This window comes from Bos javanicus, chromosome 10 (assembly GCF_032452875.1).
Source record: "Bos javanicus breed banteng chromosome 10, ARS-OSU_banteng_1.0, whole genome shotgun sequence".
NCBI lineage: Eukaryota > Metazoa > Chordata > Mammalia > Artiodactyla > Bovidae > Bos > Bos javanicus.
In genome coordinates, this window is record NC_083877.1 from 14,076,810 (window position 1) to 14,094,513 (window position 17,704).

General features: G+C 39.4%; 1 protein-coding gene across 5 annotated transcripts in view; it reads right to left on the reverse strand.

Moving 5' to 3' along the window:
* AAGAB (alpha and gamma adaptin binding protein) overlaps positions 1-17,704 on the reverse strand; it is a 74,101-nt gene that overhangs the window by 53,382 nt on the left and 3,015 nt on the right. For all 5 annotated transcript variants that reach the window (XM_061430166.1, XM_061430165.1, XM_061430167.1 and 2 more), the window contains exons 2-3: positions 252-442; positions 25-121 (exon numbers count right to left, since the gene is read on the reverse strand). In XM_061430166.1, coding sequence (XP_061286150.1) covers positions 25-121; positions 252-442 — 288 coding nt within the window. The remainder of the gene's footprint in view (positions 1-24; positions 122-251; positions 443-17,704) is intronic.

Below are 17,704 nucleotides of genomic sequence, written 5' to 3' on the forward strand. Positions count from 1 at the left end.
GTGCCACCTGCTGCTGGGCCTTACCATTCTCGGATACTCTATCGCAGACCAAGATCATCACCTCAGGTAACCACGACTCTGCCAGAGGAAGCCAGGAGGAAACACTATCAAGACCAGATTTCTAGAGGGATAAAAAATATACAAACAAAAACAGAAAAAGAGACATTAAGAGAACTCACAGAAAATGCAAAGGGGAAAGAAAAAGCACAAAATAATTTTTTATTCAAGGTCCAAGGAGAATAAAATCTTACTTGTGTGCTGTCAAAGTAAACCACAAATGCTTGGACAGACTCTGCAATCTCTGCGGTGACTAGAAATTTGTTTGGCACCACGCACAGATTGATATCTGCTGAGTAGTATTTATTATCGATGGTCCAGGGATAAAACCTCACAGCATCATTGGCAGTCACTTCCACAACAACGTCTTCTGTTCCAAGAATATCTAAATAAATGACACAACATTACCATGGAAAGTGCAAAATCAATATACACTGGTCAAACTGCTCAGTAAAATACCATATTAAAAAGGCATTTACTTCCGCTGCTTCTCTTTACGCAAGGATTTCGAAGTTTTCAAAGGGGATCCCATACGCTATTTTCTTCTTGGATAATTTGACTGTAATAATGACATAATTTAATTCAATTAATTGGCATTTTTCTTTAAGAATATAAAAACTAGGGAATTCCCTGAAGGTCCACTGGTTAGGACCCTATGCTTCCAATGCAGGGGGGACGGGTTCAATCCCTGGTCAGGGAGTTAAGATACTACATGCCACCTGGCACAGCCAAAAAGAGAATATGAAAACTACTGAGACTAGATTAGACAATACTAGAGCACAAAACAGTCATCTAACAAAACAACCACGAAAGAGCGTGTGGAAGAGAAAATCTAACAGTTACATTTATTTTATTGCTTACATACTTCATGGCAGCTGAAAGACTAAGAAAAGTCAAGAATGTTTAACTATTCTGTACTTACTGCAAGCTAAAAGGCAGATGGCAGCAAGGCTAACCATTAACAAAATGGAAGGGCTACACACAGTCCCTACGCCAAACGCTGACGCATTAATTCAACTAATAGAAGAATGGATATCGATAAATGACCCCTTTCCATTTATATTCAGCCTTGTTAGATTCTTTGAAAGCCAATTCAAATTCTTGTTGACAAAGACACTTTGGGCAAATTTAATATAAAAGAGCCAAGAAAATTAAGTGCTTTAGGAGAGAACCAAATCTCTCAGAAATCCATTTATAGTAAGGGTATAACTTTTAAAATTCTTAGAGTAAAAGCCAAGTCAATGATGAACAAATACAGTTGTGGTCATGGGACCAACAGAGCATTCTGCGTCTATAAAGTCATATTTAGAACTGGAAGAGACATCAGAAATTGTTCTAACCCAAACTCCCATCTCTCACACCCAAATCCACAATCTTTATTCTACACATATGTAGAAAATGAACTTAGAGATCTAAAATGACATGCCACTAACTGGGTGATTATAAGAATATACAGCAAAATGGCCACAAACTCCTTTTTAATACATACTAAGATGAACATATATACGGGCCTCCAGGTGGCTCAGTGGTAAAGAATCTGCATGAAACGCAGGAGATGGAGCTTTGATCCCTGGGTCAGGAAAATCCCCTGGAGAAAGAAATGACAACCCACTCTAGTATTCGTGCCTGGAAAATTTCAAGGACAGAGGAGCCTGGCAGGCTATATAGTCCATGGAGTTGCAAAAAGAGTCGGATATGACTTAATGACTAAAACAACAACAAGATGAAGATATAAAATATTCCTCAAGGAAAAGAACAAAGCAGGAGGCATAACTCTCCTAGACTTCAAACAATATTAAAAAGCTACAGTAACCAAAATGGCAAGGTACTGGCATAGAAATAGGCATATGGATCAATGGAATAGAATAAAGAGCCCAGAAATAAATCCACACAACTACAGTTAATTAATCTTTGACAGAAGGCAAGAATGTACAATGGAGAAAAGACAGTCTCTTCAGCAAGTGGCACTAGGAAAGCTGGACAGTCTCATGTAAATCAATGAAGTTAAAACACACCCAACACCATTCACAAAAATAAACTCAATGACTTACAGGTGCAAATTTAAGACACCATAAAACTCATAGAAGAGAACACAAGCAAAACACTCTCTGACATAAATCATAACAATGTTTTCTTAGATCAGTCTCGGTTCAGTTCAGTTGCTCAGTCGTGTCCGACTCTTTGTGACCCCATGGACTGCAGCACGCCAGGTCTCCCTGTCCATCACCTCCCGGAGTTTACCCAAACTCATGTCCACTGAGTCAGTGATGCCATCCAACCATCTCATCCTCTGTCCTCCCCTTCTCCTTCCGCCTTCAATCTTTCCCAGCATCAAGGTCTTTTCCAATGAGTCAGCTCTGTGAATCAGGTGGCCAAAGTATTGGAGTTTCAGCTTCAACATCAGTCCTATCAATGAACATTCAGGACTGATTCCCTTTAGGATAGACTAATTGGATCTCCTTGCAGTCCAAGGAATTCTCAAGAGTCCTCTCCAACACACAGTTTAAAAACATCAATTCTTCGGCACTCAGCTTTCTTTATAGTCCAACTCTCACATCCATACATGACTACTGGAAAAATCATAGCCTTGACAAGATGGACCTTTGTTGGCAAAGTAATGTCTCTGCTTTTTAATATGCTGTCTAGGTTGGTCATAACTTTCTTCCAAGGAGTAAACGTCTTTTAATTTCATGGCTGCAGTCACCATCTGCAGTGATTATGGAGCCCCAAAACACAAAGTCTGCCACTGTTTCCATTGTTTCTCCATCTATTTGCCATGAAGTGATGGGACTGGATGCTACAATCATAGTTTTCTGAATGTTGAGCTTTAAGCCAACTTTTTCACTCTCTTCTTCATTTTCATCAGGAGGCTCTTTAGTCCTCTTCGCTTTCTGCCATAAGGGTGATGTCATCTGCATATTTGAGGTTACTGATATTTCTCCCAGCAATCTCAATTCCAGCTTGTGCTTCATCCAGCCCAGCGTTTCTCATGATGTACTCTGCATAGAAGTTAAATAAGGGCGACAATATACAGCCTTGACGTACTCCTTTTCCTATTTGGACCCAGTCTGTTGTTCCATGTCCAGTTCTAACTGTTGCTTCCTGACCTGGATACAGGTTTCTCAAGAGGCAGGTCAGGTGGTCTGGTATTCCCATGTCTTTCAGAATTTCCCACAGTTTATTGTGATCCACACAGTCAAAGGCTTTGGCATAGTCAATAAAGCAGAAATAGATGTTTTTCTGGAACTCTCTTGCTTTTTCCATGATCCAGCGGATGTTGGCAATTTGGTCTCTGGCTCCTCTGCCTTTTCTAAAACCAGCTTGAACATATAGAAGTTCATGGTTCACGTATTGCTGAAGCCTAGCTTGGAGACTTTTGAGCATTACTTTACTAGTATGTGAGATGAGTGCAAATGTGTGGTAGTTTGAGCATTCTTTGGCATTGCCTTTCTTTGGGATTGGAATGAAAACTGACCTTTTCCAGTCCTGTGGCCACTGCTGAGTTTTCCAAATTTGCTGACATATTGAGTGCAGCACTTTCACAGCATCATCTTTTAGGATTTGAAATAGCTCAGCTGGAATTCCATCATCTCCACTAGCTTTGTTCGTAGCGATGCTTTCTAAGGCCCACTTGACTTCACATTCCAGGATGTCTGGCTCTAGGTCAGTGACCACACCATTGTGATTAACTGGGTTATGAAGATCTTTTTTGTATACTTCTTCTGTGTATTCTTGCCACCTCTTCTTAATATCTTCTGCTTCTGTTAGGTCCATAGCATTTTTGTCCTTTATTGAGCCCATCTTTGCATGAAATGTTGCCTTGGTAGCTCTAATTTTCTTGAAGAGATCTCTAGTCTTTCCCATTCTATTGTTTTCCTTTATTTCTTTGCACTGATCACTGAAGAAGGCTTTCTTATCTCTCCTTACTATTCTTTGGAACTTTGCATTCAAATGGGTATATCTTTCCTTTTCTCCTTTGCTTTTTGCTTCTCTTCTTTTCACAGCTATCTGTAAGGCCTCCTCAGACAGCCATTTTGCTTTTTTTGCATTTCTTAGACCAGTCTACCAAGGCAATAGAAATAAAAGCAAAAATAAACAAATAGGACCTAATCAAACTTACAAGCTTTTGTACAGCAACGGAAACCATAAATAAACCAAAAGACAGCCTATGGACTTAGAGAAAGTATTTGCAAATTACGCAACTGACAAGGTCTTGATTTCCAAAATATAAAAACAGTTCATATAAATCAACAACAAAAAAACAACCCAATCAAAAAATGGGCACAGGACCTAAAGAGATATTTCTCCAAATAAGACACACAGATTGCAAACACATAAAATGACACTCAACATCATTAATCATTAAGAAAAATGCAAATCAAAACTACAATGACCACCATTAAAAAGGCTATGTATTATAAATGCTAGAGAGGGTATGAAGAAAAAGGAACCCTCCTACACTGTTGGGAGGAATGTAAGTTGGTGCAGCTACTATGGAAAACAGTATGGAGTTCCTCAGAAAAATAAAAATAGAATTACCATATGATTCAGCAGTCCCACTCTTAGATATCTACCCAGACAAAACTATAATTGAAAAGATACATGCACCCCTATGCTCATAGCTGCACTATTCACGACAACCAAGACATGGAAACAATCTAAATGTCCATCAACAGATGAATGGATAAAGAAGATGTGGTGCATAATTCAACGGAATTCTATCATTTAAAAAAAATGAAATGATGCCATTTTCAGTAATACAGATGAACTAGAAATTATCATATAGAAAGTAATTCATGAAATTTGACCAATACCATATGATACCACTCATATGTAGATTCTAAAATATGACACAAATGGGGGGGTGGGAAAGAGAGGGACTGGGAGTTTAGGATTAGCAGATGCAAACTATTATATATAAGGTGGATAAACAAGGTTCTACTCATAGTACAAGGAACTATATTCCATATTCTCTGATAAACCATAATGGAAAAGATTATTATATATGTATAACTGAATGACGCTGCTGTACAGCAGAAACTAACATCATAAATCATCTATACTTCAACAAAATAAATTAAAAAAATATTCCTCAAACTGACAATTAGCAGGACACAAGAAACTAGAAGTTAAATTTAAAATTCCAGACCTAGGATTATATATTTGGGACACTGCCATAGTTTCTGCTCAACAAAAATATGTAGAAATTAGTTCCCAAACTGCTAGAAATAACATATAATATATAAAGCATGTATGTGTGAACATGCTTTCTTTCATTAGTAAACTTCATCATGTGGTTAAGAACTGGCCTGCTGAAGATAAAACTTTTTAATTATAAAAAATTAAATTTCAAATAAATTTAGGAATTTACCTTTGCCATAAGGCACATTTTGAAACTAACTTTCTAAAATTTTTCACCAAAACTAGAATTGTTATTCTCATATTAACAGAAGGTCTGTGCCACTATTTGAAAATCAGAGTTTACCTTGTGTCTTTAAGAAATCAGTAGTTCTTTCTGCTTAATTTCTATCTCAAGTTATAATCTTTTATTAATTATCAATAATGCCATAGTAGTCCCGTAACGGACATTACGACGAGCACAATTAAGAAATAAGCAGCAGGAAGAACACATAAGTTACTAAAATCAAAGATTCTGCTTTCATATAAATGTCTTGCAGAAAAAAAAAACACAGAGCTCTTAGATCAAAGTCAATGTTGCATCCAAAACTAACATTTCAAACTTCAAGCAGGTGGTATAGCAATATGCCAATAAAAGCACATATGGAAGAACACAAACTGAACCAAGGGGTGTAGCAAAAAAAGTATAAACTGATTTTTTTTTAAGGGTAGGACAAGCCACCATATGGAATCAGTCTTCATTCATGGATACTTTTTTAAAATAATGAATTGACTTGTTTTTTTTTAAACTGGGGAAGCTAAAGGAGTACAGTGATGAACTTACTGTTGTTGAGGGGAAGGAGAAGGAGCCGGGGACCAGTATTCCTACCAGCACCACAGCCAGTTCTTGATATTTCCTAGACTGGCTGTAGTGTCAGACACTGGGATACAATGTGGATTACATTTTTTTTCAAATCAGTGTCTTAGACGAACATGAAACAATTAAATCAATGAGGATGTCATATACTTCACAAACTGTAATACAGAATATCTGGATCCATTTAAGGATGGTTCATTTTGTTAATAAATGAACACAAGAGGACAAACTGTATTCCTCAGAGCTCCTAAAATCATGCTGTCACTGATTTTCAAACAAGAAGGCATTTACTGAACACGTAGAAAGAAGTCATTTCTTTCTCTTTTCTCTACATTGGAGAAGGCAATGGCACCCCACTCCAGTACTCTTGCCTGGAAAATCCCATGGACGGAGAAGCCTGGTGGGCTGCAGTCCATGGGGTTGCAAAGAGTCGGACACGACTGAGCAACTTCACTTTCACTTTTCACTTTCACGCATTGGAGAAGGAAATGGCAACCCACTCCACTCCAGTGTTCTCGCCTGGAGAATCCCAGGGATGGTGGAGCCTGGTGGGCTGCCGTCTGTGGGGTTGCACAGAGTTGGACACGACTGAAGCGACTTAGCAGCAGCAGCACCAGTAAGTTGGAAAAATGAGTTTCACCTTTCAAAGATTTAGGAGCTGAGTGGGTTTTTTGTTTTGTTTTCATTCTTTGTGCTGCCTAAAACAACTTGATGGCTCAATTTACTTATCAGATTTTTTTTCAACATTTTATGTCTAATCATATACTTTCAGCAAGGCTGCATATGGGCTTTATTATCACATCTGTGCCATATTAGAACTAGAGACAGAAAAGTGAAGATTGGCTCATTCTAGTTCTTATCATCAATATCATAATGCAGAGTTTAATTTAAAAAATGTAAATGTCTACACTAAGTATAGCTTTTCTCCTTCATCTTTTATATTTGGTTTCAAGTGTTTAACGAGTTTATTCTTTTCCAAATTAAAGCAAAAACTACTCAAATGCACTAAGTTTATGGAGATGGTCAGTATAATTCACTCATTTCCAGATAAGAAAACTGACAACCAAAAAAAAAAAAAAAGGCCACCTGCCTAATAGGAGCAGAGCCTAAAACAGAATCCAGGTCACCAGCATCTCCCCTACTCCACTGTGGTCATTACACACCACAATATTTAGCATCTGAGCCAAGTCACATTCAGGTGTCTAACAGTCACAAGCTAAAATCAACTGTGGGCCTAAGTATCCTCTGCCTTTTCATGAAAACCAAGAACAATAGCCAGAATGAGGATACCCAAAGACATGAGAGGTACAACTAACCCATCAGAAAACTGTCTACGGGTCTGAGTATTTATATGTCAAAAATGAGTCATAGTGATCTTGTGGGAGTTTTTTCCCAGACAGACTTCCTAGAAAAACCTGCCATGGTCTCTCTTCTTCGCCCTACGTGCATGCTGGGTTGCTTCAGTCGTGTCTGACTCTGTGTGACCCCATGGACTGTAGCCCCCCAGGCTCCTCCGTCCAAGGGACTCTCCAGGCAAGAACGCTAGATTGAGTTACCATGCCCTCATCCAGGGGATCATCCCAACCTAGGGATCAAACCCGTGTCTCTTAACACCTCCTGCATTGTCAGGAGGCTTCTTTACCACTCGCACCACCTGGGAAGCCCTGCACTCAACTGGATTTCGATGGAGTCAAAATGATGCACACACGCAATCATGAGCAGCTTTTCCCTCCTCCTGGAGGGTGGTGGCCTGTCTCATTCACTCTGCCGGCAGCCACCTGGTGGAGCTGTAATACATCATTTTTCAAGAGACAAATACTAGGTGATTAATTGCTGGGTCTGTTACTATAAATGGCTTCACAGCTTAAAAGAGTTAATTCGTAATGCTTTTAGATGAGAAGTTAAATGTCAAATCGGTTCCAGTAGCAGGTATAAACCTTTCCCCCAGCTTTAAGCACAGTATAAATCTCCCTCCCTGGTTGAGAAACTTAAGCAGCCATCATTTCTCCAGAAGCTCCTACTTATTTCTCACTTTGGGGGGAATTTATTTCCCCTACAGTCCCTCCCACACAGGAAGTCAGTGAAGAGATTCAAGAGTTGAAGAGAACTGTAAGCCAAAGAAGTTTTAGGCCAGCAACTCAAAGACTCCTTCTTCTTGCCCCTCTTTGTACTACTTTCCATCTTTTCTGACCTTCCTTCCCTCAGAAAAGAGTATAAATTTGAAAAGGAATCATGAAAGAAAGGAGGCAAGTAGCTTTCTGTGGTTTAGAATCAATAAGAGGTTAATATTCTCTTTATTGTGAACTAAGAAGCAGACTGAAGATCCAAGGCAAATTTCTCAACAGCACAAATATCCAATTTCATACATACATATATATAAATATAACCTTTACCTTACTCCTTTTCTTCTATCTACTCCAGCCAAAAGAGACCAAATCGGTGCACTCAAGCAACTGATACTCTTTTAGATTATTCCTATCTCCTTCAGTCAGACAATTAAAGATACTTTTAATACCAGTAGAATAAACGGACACTTAATTAATCATGATATTCTTTGCGAAGAGTTGTCCAGTAGTTAAATCATATTTTCTACGCCTTGAGGGAAGTGACAGCTGTCATCTCAAGCCAAGATGATCCTTCTAGAAAGCAGTACTCTTCTGAGAATACAGTTAGTTTTATTCTTTCTCACAGACCTGAAACTGCCTTTGCAGCCGAGGACTGTAACCTCCACCCCCAACACCAGTGTCTTTCATGGCACACACTACTCTGGGAACCCACAGTTGCTTCCCTTTCCTTTTGAGATGACAGTACCACTGACCTGAAAAGGCCAGGAAAAGGAGACGGCACAGACCCAGGGTCAGAGGGACCTGTACCTGAACGCCAGCCCTGGGTGAGAACGACAGATTAACCTCTCTGTGAGTCAGGGCCTCACCTGCAATGGGAGACAAACACACTCCTCAAAGGGCACCTTGAAGATTAAATAAAATGATGCACGAGAAGCTCAGGCGGCACTGGGCACAGAGCAGGCCCTCAGTCAAGTCCACGTCCCCCTCCTCAGCTCAGCTCCCGCACGTGTGAGAGCACTCCTGACTCCAAGAGGACAAGTTACACCGCACTGAGCAGAGCGGGTGCGAGACATTCAATTAGGAAATAACCACCGCCCTTAAGCCGCCGGCCCTCCTTCCCCAAAGTCAGCCTTCTTGAATTTTTCTTTTCCATTGTTACTGTGCAGACTGAGACAGAAGAGAAAGCAATTAGGAAAATTATAGGAGGCAGTGGAGTCTGACATCAGCTGAAGGGGAAAGCAACCATTACGAAAGAAAAGAATTGAGCAAAATGTGATTCGGGAAAATATATGACAGCCAGGGTTTTCCTTAACCAGCGAGAAGGAAAGCCAGAAATCTTTAAAAATCATAATGGCTCCATGCTGTTGCATGCAGTGACCATTTCATAACCACAATTTCATGAGAACGTTGTATAAGGTGGGTGCTGCTCTGTCAAAAACTCTGTAGCTGTTATTAACTACCAGATTATTCCCTATTCACTAGAAGTAGCTCATACTGCTGCAGTGGAAAGGGCCTTTGGAGCCTGTGTGCCATTTAAAGGTTAAAACTGCAAGGTTAGGGCTGGGACTTTACAGAGACAAATGTCGGGAAATTCTTATCTGTGATTCTCTGAGTAATCATCCTGCAGCCTCCCGGTGCACATAAATGCAACATCTGTCTGCGTGTAGATGACAGCTCCATCAGTGGAGCAGTATTAAGTGACTGAGAAGAGGAACTGGACTGAGTTAAAGCAATATATGCCTGCTTTAACAAGAGCACAGCAATTCTGGTTTGCTCCCAACACTTAATTACCTCTTCCTCACACACTCCTCTCTGGTCCCTCTCTAAAGTCCCATTTCCATATGCTTTGGGGCTTTCTGTATCACAGCGGAAGTTTTAAAAGTTGAAGCAGAGGAAATCCAACTCAGTCCTCCTCCTTTTCCTCAAGTTCACTTTCTTCCAATAACCATTTGGAAATGGTTACATCTTCAGGTTAAAATAACTGGGACAAAAAAAAAAAAAACAAACTGGGACAGTTAGCGAGTTTGGGATGGACATGTCCACACTGCTATATTTAAAATGGATAACCAACAAGGAAATATTCTATAGCACAGGGAACTCTGCCCAAAGTTATGCTGCAGCCTGGATGGGACAGCAGCTCGGGGGAGAATGGCTGCATATGCATGGCTGAGACCCTTTGCTGTCCAACTGAAACCACCACAACATCGTTTATCAGCTACACCCCAATACAAAATTTAAAAGTTCCAAAAAAAATAACTAGGGGTGGGGGTGTCTCTGCTTGCCCAGGAAAGAGCAATATGCACAAAAGAACGTAAAGAAGCTGGCAGGGAGGGGAGAGAGATTATGGAGAAGTGCCTTAGGAGGACCAAGGAAAAACCACCAGCCTCTAAGTTTCATGGGCTTCTTGCAAAGACCACTTAATCAATCCCAGTGGCACAGCTGACATACAATTCCTACTTATATGTGGGGAGAGGAGGGGACCTCTTTGAATTCCATTACTATTCTCATAGTTTGAGATACATATCTAAGCAGTGATTCTTTATTGGGAGATGATCTTGTCTCCCAGGGGACGTGCCAACATCTGGAGGCATTTTTGGTTGTCACAACCAGGGAGATGCTACTGGCACCTAGTGGGCTGAGGCCAGGAAGACAATGCCCAGGACAGCCCCACACAACAGAACTACTCGGTCCAAAGCGTCAACAATGCTAATGTGCAGAAACCCTAATTTAAAGCAAAAGAACTTGTGGCACTGACTTAGCTGTATTCATGAAACAAAATAGAAGTTGTGGAACGCACAGCTGGTTTTATTCTTTCTTACAGAACTGAAGCTAGCCTTTTACAGCCAGGCACAATAACCTCCCACCACAGACACAAATGCCATCCATTTGCGTCTGATCAAAACCTATCTTAAAAGTATTGTTTAATTCTTTTACCTGTAAAAATTATCTGGCAATTAATCTTAGATGTTTTGAAAATAATTTATAAATGGTGGTTTTCTGAAGAACACATAAGCCTGAACAGGGCAATTATGAGATGAAAATAATTTTTATACTCAAATGGTAATTTTCATAAACAAATCAGCATCAAGTAATAAAACTTCACACCAAAAATACTGATGTCAGCTCAAGTTGACAATAGAAGCTGCAGCAGATGTTAACTTATTCTGAAAGAAGGTAAACACATTTGAGATGAACCTCCCCAAACAGAATAAATTCAATGAAGAACATCTATTCTGTAGTCCCGGTATGCATGTACTGAAAATAAGCCTGGTCCAATGAAAAACATTACAAAGGCAACAGACCCAACATCCCAGTCCCCAAAAGGTTCTGCAGAACAGGTTAAAATCCTAACTGGACAACACACAAAGGACCACAGAGAAAGAAAACTACGACATCAGTAAACTGGACTTCCTCAAAACTTAAAAGTGCTGCATTTCAAGATACCATCAGGAAAACCAATGATAAGCCACAGAATGGGAGAAGATATTCACAAATTACACACATGATAAGGAATATGTATCTAGGATACATAAAACACTTACAAACTCACTAATAAGAAGATAAAGGCTTTTTTAATGGGAAAAAAGCAAGATATGGAAACAACTCAAGTGCCCATCAACAGACAACCGGCTTACAAAGGTGTAGTATACATATATAATGGAATATTACTCAGCCATAAAAAAGAATGAAACCTTGCCATTTGCAGCAACATGGACGGGCCTAGAGAATATTATACTCAGTGAAACCAGAGGAAGACAAATATTATACAATATAACTTATATGTGGACTCATAAAAATAATAACGAACCTATACCAAAACAGAAAGAGACTCATAGACATAGAAAACAAAGGTGGTTACCAAAGCAGGGAGAGGGGAGAGAAATCAGGAGTACAGGATTAACAGATACAAACTACTACACATAAAACAGATAAGCAACAAGATAGCACAGGCAATTATAGTCAATATCTTATAATAACCTATAATGGAAAATTATCTGAAATATATATATATATAACTGAATCACTTTGCTGTTGTTTAACACAACACTGTATTGTAATCCAACTATACTTCAATTTTTTTTAATGAGCAAAAGATCTGAATAAACTTTTGACCAAAGATATATGAATGGACTATATACATATGAAAAGATTCTCAACGTCCTTAGTTACTAAAAAATGCAAATTAAAACCACAATGAGACACTACCTCACTCCCACTAGAATGAAATTGAAAATACAGTTGAAAATACTAATTGAAAATACAAACAAACACAACTGTTGTCAAAAATGTGGAGAAATTGAAACTCTCATTTTCCCCAGTGGCTCAGAGGTAAAGAATCCGCCTGTTATGCAGGAGATGCGGGTTGATCCCTAGGCCAGGAAGATTCCTGCAAAAGGAAATGGCAACCCACTCCAGTCATCTTGCCTGGGAAATCCCAGAGACTTGAGAAACCCGGCAACTGCAATCCCTGGGGTCGCGGGAGAGTCGACCACGACTGAGAGATTAAACAACAGCACACACTGCTGATGGGAAAGGCAGAATGATACCGTTGCTCCGGAAAAGCCCAGCAGTTTCATAAAAGAATACAAGATTCTCAGAAAGTCCACAATGGCATTCATATTATTATTATTCATAGCGTTTGTTCATAATAGCCAAAAAGTGGAAGCAACCAAATGTCTATCAACTGATGAACAGGTAAACAAAAGTGACCTAGCCATACAATGGAATGCCAAGTACATGCTACAACAGGGATGAATCTCAAAAACATCAAAGTTTTTTGACTTCTTCTAAGTCAAAGAAGCCAGGCACAAAAGACCACATAGTGTGTGAGTCCTTTATATAAAATGTCCAGAAAAGGCAACTGTGTAGTGGTGGGAGGTATATTAGTGGCTGCCCAGGGCTGGGGCTGGGAGTGAGGAATGACTGCCAACAGCTCGGTTTTCTTCCAGGATGACAGGAATGGCCTACACTTAAAAACAGGTGGATTTTATGGCATTTAAATCACACCCCAATAAAGGGGCTTGGAAAAAAATCATGGAAACTGGGAGATGGCGCTCTCACTTTATGGATAAGGTAGGTGACTGAGGCACAGGATTTAGACACTGAGAACAGTGACGGCACGTGCAAAGAAAGTATCTGTGGGGTGAAAGATTAACTTGCTTAAAGTCAGGTAGCTAGGAAGTGGGTAGAACTCAGTGCTCAATTCACAAATGTCTTCCCCACAAAAGTCCTAAAAACTCCAGCAGAATTCAGATAGAATGGTAATTATCTTATGTCAGCATAACAGTGCTGTTTATTACCAAATGATCCTGCTCATTTTTCTGCTCTGAGCATACTGATTTTGATCCAGGTACGATACTACTTTACCCCTGTGTAGAACCAGCTTTCAGGTCTACGTACAAAATTAAACCCTAAATAGGTCATTTGTTACTGAACCTGAAACATCACAAAGGCTCTTTAAGAGTTTCACAACTATCCTCTCTGTCTGAATACACCTTAGTCTGCTTCCTGGATAAGTAATTATCAGGGAAGTGTTTGTGCACTGGCTCCAACATAAATACAATGTCATGTCCAGGATTCTCATTCTTGCCAGACATATTTAAAACAATTTTCATACTTATAGCTTAAAAAAAATGGTTTCATATCAGATTTCATTATTTACTGAGTGTCACTATTTGCTAAAAAATTATTCAGGGCAAAAGGCAGCAAGTTGTTTAAACCAAATGACCACTGCATATCTTCTGGACCTTTTGCTACACAAAACTAAGCCACTGAGTGGCCCAGAAAGAAAGGTCTGAGTTTTGGCACACTCGGTTTTCCAGGATGATGCGGTACTCTCAGTATCATGAACGGTTTTGTGCACCATGGTCTGATGTGCAACACTTCCCCATTGCTGTTCTCCTCCTGCTCCCCAACCTCTGTTGCTGGGAAGATAAACATCTTATAATCATTTAACTCATTGACAATGGCTAAAGGATTAGTCGAACACTTCATACAAATTCTCTAATCAATGGATGAAAAAAACAAATTGGGCACCAATAGAGGCATTTTCATTTATTATTTAACTTACCATAGCTCATCTACTAAGGCTCCAATTATCACAAAAGGTATAAACTTATTTTGAACGATAAAAGTTCTCAATGTAGTAGTAAAATCTTCTGTAATTTTTACTGTCTCTCAATTGACTGTGAAGACATCAGCTCTGGTCACCAGGAAGTTCATATTTCATACACACAAAAGATGGAATTGAATCTTGGCTCCCCAACTTTTATGACCTAAACAAACTTAGAAAATCACAATCTCTTTGAGCTTTAATTTTACATACACTTATACACACACACCGGAGAAGGCTATGGCACCCCACTCCAGTACTCTTGCCTAGAAAATCCCATGGACGGAGGAGCCTAGTGGGCTGCAGTCCATGGGGTCGCGAAGAGTCGGGCACGACTGAGTGACTTCACTTTCGCTTTTCACTTTCCTACATTGGAGAAGGAAATGGCAACCCACTCCAGTGTTCTCGCCTGGAGAATCCCAGGGACGGGGGAGCTTGGTGGGGTGCCGTCTATGGGGTCACGCAGAGTCGGACATGACTGAAGCGACTTAGCAGCAGCAGCAGCATACACACACAAAGACACACAGAAAGATAATATGAATGTGTTTTAAGTCCCTTTGAGGTCTGGAGAGGATGTGAACTTGTATTTAAGGTTGATGACTTAATATTCCTCATTTAATAAAGATAAAAATCTTGAGCCTTCTTTTAATGTTATTTGAAAATTAAATATATTAAGTATTATAGTTGAAAACAAATCAAAGTTCTTCCACTACCATTTGAAATCATCCTCATGGTAAATCTTCCTGGCCCAATCTTTCTTCCTTTGAGGAAAATACAGACTTGGAAATACACAATCCAATCAAAGGCAGAGTTCTCCTACCATAACAAAATAAGCAACTTTGTTTAAGTAAAAATTATTACTTATTCCCAGAGTAAACTAAAAGGCTCCATTCAGAATACCTCAAGCTGCTACAGAAAATCCCAAATTAGAAGTCACAAGTTCCTACGCTATTCTGTTGCTAGATAACGTTGGTTAGGTTGTATAATAGCCCCTACCCCGAATTAGGAATGTTCTCTTTAGCAAATTACTTTAAGATCTTTTGTAAACTGTAGGAGTCTGACCTAGAACAAACTCCCAGTTTCACAGAATGAGTGCTTCCCAATGCAGCAGTGGACAGCCTGATGGCCAGCTTTGCCTGTATAATTCTCCAAAGTCTAGTTTATCCATCTTATAATTGAGCTACCTGGTTCCACAGCTGCAGAAACCTGAGGATCAGCAGATTGTTTCTATGGGTAAAAATGCATCTGAATTCCAAATACAAAATGTCAGATTCTTTACTACAAGTGAAGTGTCTACTGCAACTTGAAAATGGGGCTTGATTTTTCAGTTTTCAAAAGATAAACACGAAGAAAAAGTAGTATATAAACTTTGATGTTTTTGAACTGTGGTGCTGGAGAAGACTCTTCAGAGTCCCTTGGACTGCAAGGAGATCCAACCAGTCCATTCTAAAGGAGATCAGTCCTGAATATTCACTGGAAGGACTGAGGCTGAAGCTGAAACTCCAATACTTTGGACACCTGATGCAAAGAACTGACTTACTGGAAAAGACCCTGATGCTGGGAAAGGTTGAAGGCAGGAGGAGAAAGGGACAACAGAGGATGAGATGGTTGGATGGCATCACCGACTCAATAGACATGAGTTCAAGCAAGCTCCGGCAGTTGGTGATGGACAGGGAAGCCTGGCGTGCTGCAGTCCATGGGGTCACAAAGAGTTGACGATGACTGAGTGACTGAATTGAATTATATAATCTAACATAAAAATAACCAATACTTAGAATTTCACATTTAGAAGGGATGCTGTTAGACATGATCTGGAACAACCCTTTAATTTTAATGTTAATTTTATGTATCAGAACAGACTAATATATACAATGTGTATACTATGGGTTTCCTCAATTGAGGGGAAAAAAATCCAGACACTCTTAAAGACTATTAGGCATGCACATACTCTATTTAAAATACAGATGCTTTGGGCAATGATTTTTTTTTTTTTCTTCACTCAGAATTAAGACTTCAACCATTCTAAATGGAAATGCCAGCATATTTTAAAACCTTCTTTTAGAGTTAATCTTCTCTCTTCAATGCCACCACCTTAAATTTAAATAGTTCTGATTGCTGAGGAATTTGAACATATTTCATTTGCACAGCCCATGCACACAAATCCCGAAAGAGAACATATCCTCCACACTTGGTACTTCAGCAATCTAGGCAACTCACCAAGTGCTTCTGAGCCACGGTTTCTTCATTTGTAAAATTCAAATTTTCTGACTTTGTTAATTCACGGGGATACAAGAACCAAAGTGAATTATGTGAAAACATGTTTGGGAAGAGTACTGATATACATAAAAATGCTTGATTTTAAGATTTCCAAATTCCCACATTTCACAGGAAGAAAAAAATTTTGCTCCAAATGTTTAGGTGTAGAACCTAAATGGCTTACAGTTGCTAAATATGCATTACATATATTAAAACCAAATGGGATTTTTCTATCAAAAGTTTCTTCTAGGAAAGTAGAATAAGATGTTAAGACTTCGGTATCTACTAACACATTTTAATATTTGCACAGGTGGAGCACGCACTTTGACCACATCCTTCCTGAAGACAGGAATAGTCTCTTAGCCATCATTTTAGTTACAGTAACTGGATTCCCTGGTGGTTCAGTGGTAAAGAATCTACCTGCCAGTGTAGGAGACACCGGTTGGACCCCTAGATCGGAAAGATTCCCTGGATAAGGAAATGGCAACCCACCCCAGTATTCTTCCTTGAGAAATGCCACGGACAGAGGAGCCTGGCGGGCTACAGTCCATGGGGTCGCAAAAAGGTCGGACACGGTTTAGTGACTAAACAACAAACTGGCACAAAGACTAGCTCTGTTCTTAGTATCAGGATACACTTTTCCAGAATAAAAGTAAAATGTTCGTATAAACATATGTGAGGTCTGGCCTGGGGTACAGACACTTGCTCTCATACCACATATAGCCTTGTACAAGCATCAGGAACCTTCATTCCCCTTTAAAAATCTAAAAGGGTAACGCCCCTTTTATCTGCTGTCAGATACCTACCCAGAAAAATGCACATAAGGCCCCTGAGTGACAAAATGAAAAAAGCTTCTCACAAAGTCCATAATTTACCCATAGTGGCGGCATACTGATTTTTATTTCATGACTACTTATAATAAACTTGGTTATTTCTTGGTTATTTGGTTAAGAAATATTTCCCATCGTTGGTTAAAAGCAATGAAATAGATCAAATGTTGAAGGAAAGAAACCGGAGAAACCCTAAATGTTCTTCTCCTAATGCATGGAAGGAAACCAAATAGTCCCAAAAAGGTAAATTAAGATTCAGTCCAAAACCATACTATGGCTTAATGTCACTGAACACTTAACAAAACTCAGTCTTCATCTTTTATGCCAAACTTAGATTCAAACTGTGATGACTCCATCTTTAATTATGATAAAACAGAATCAAAACTCA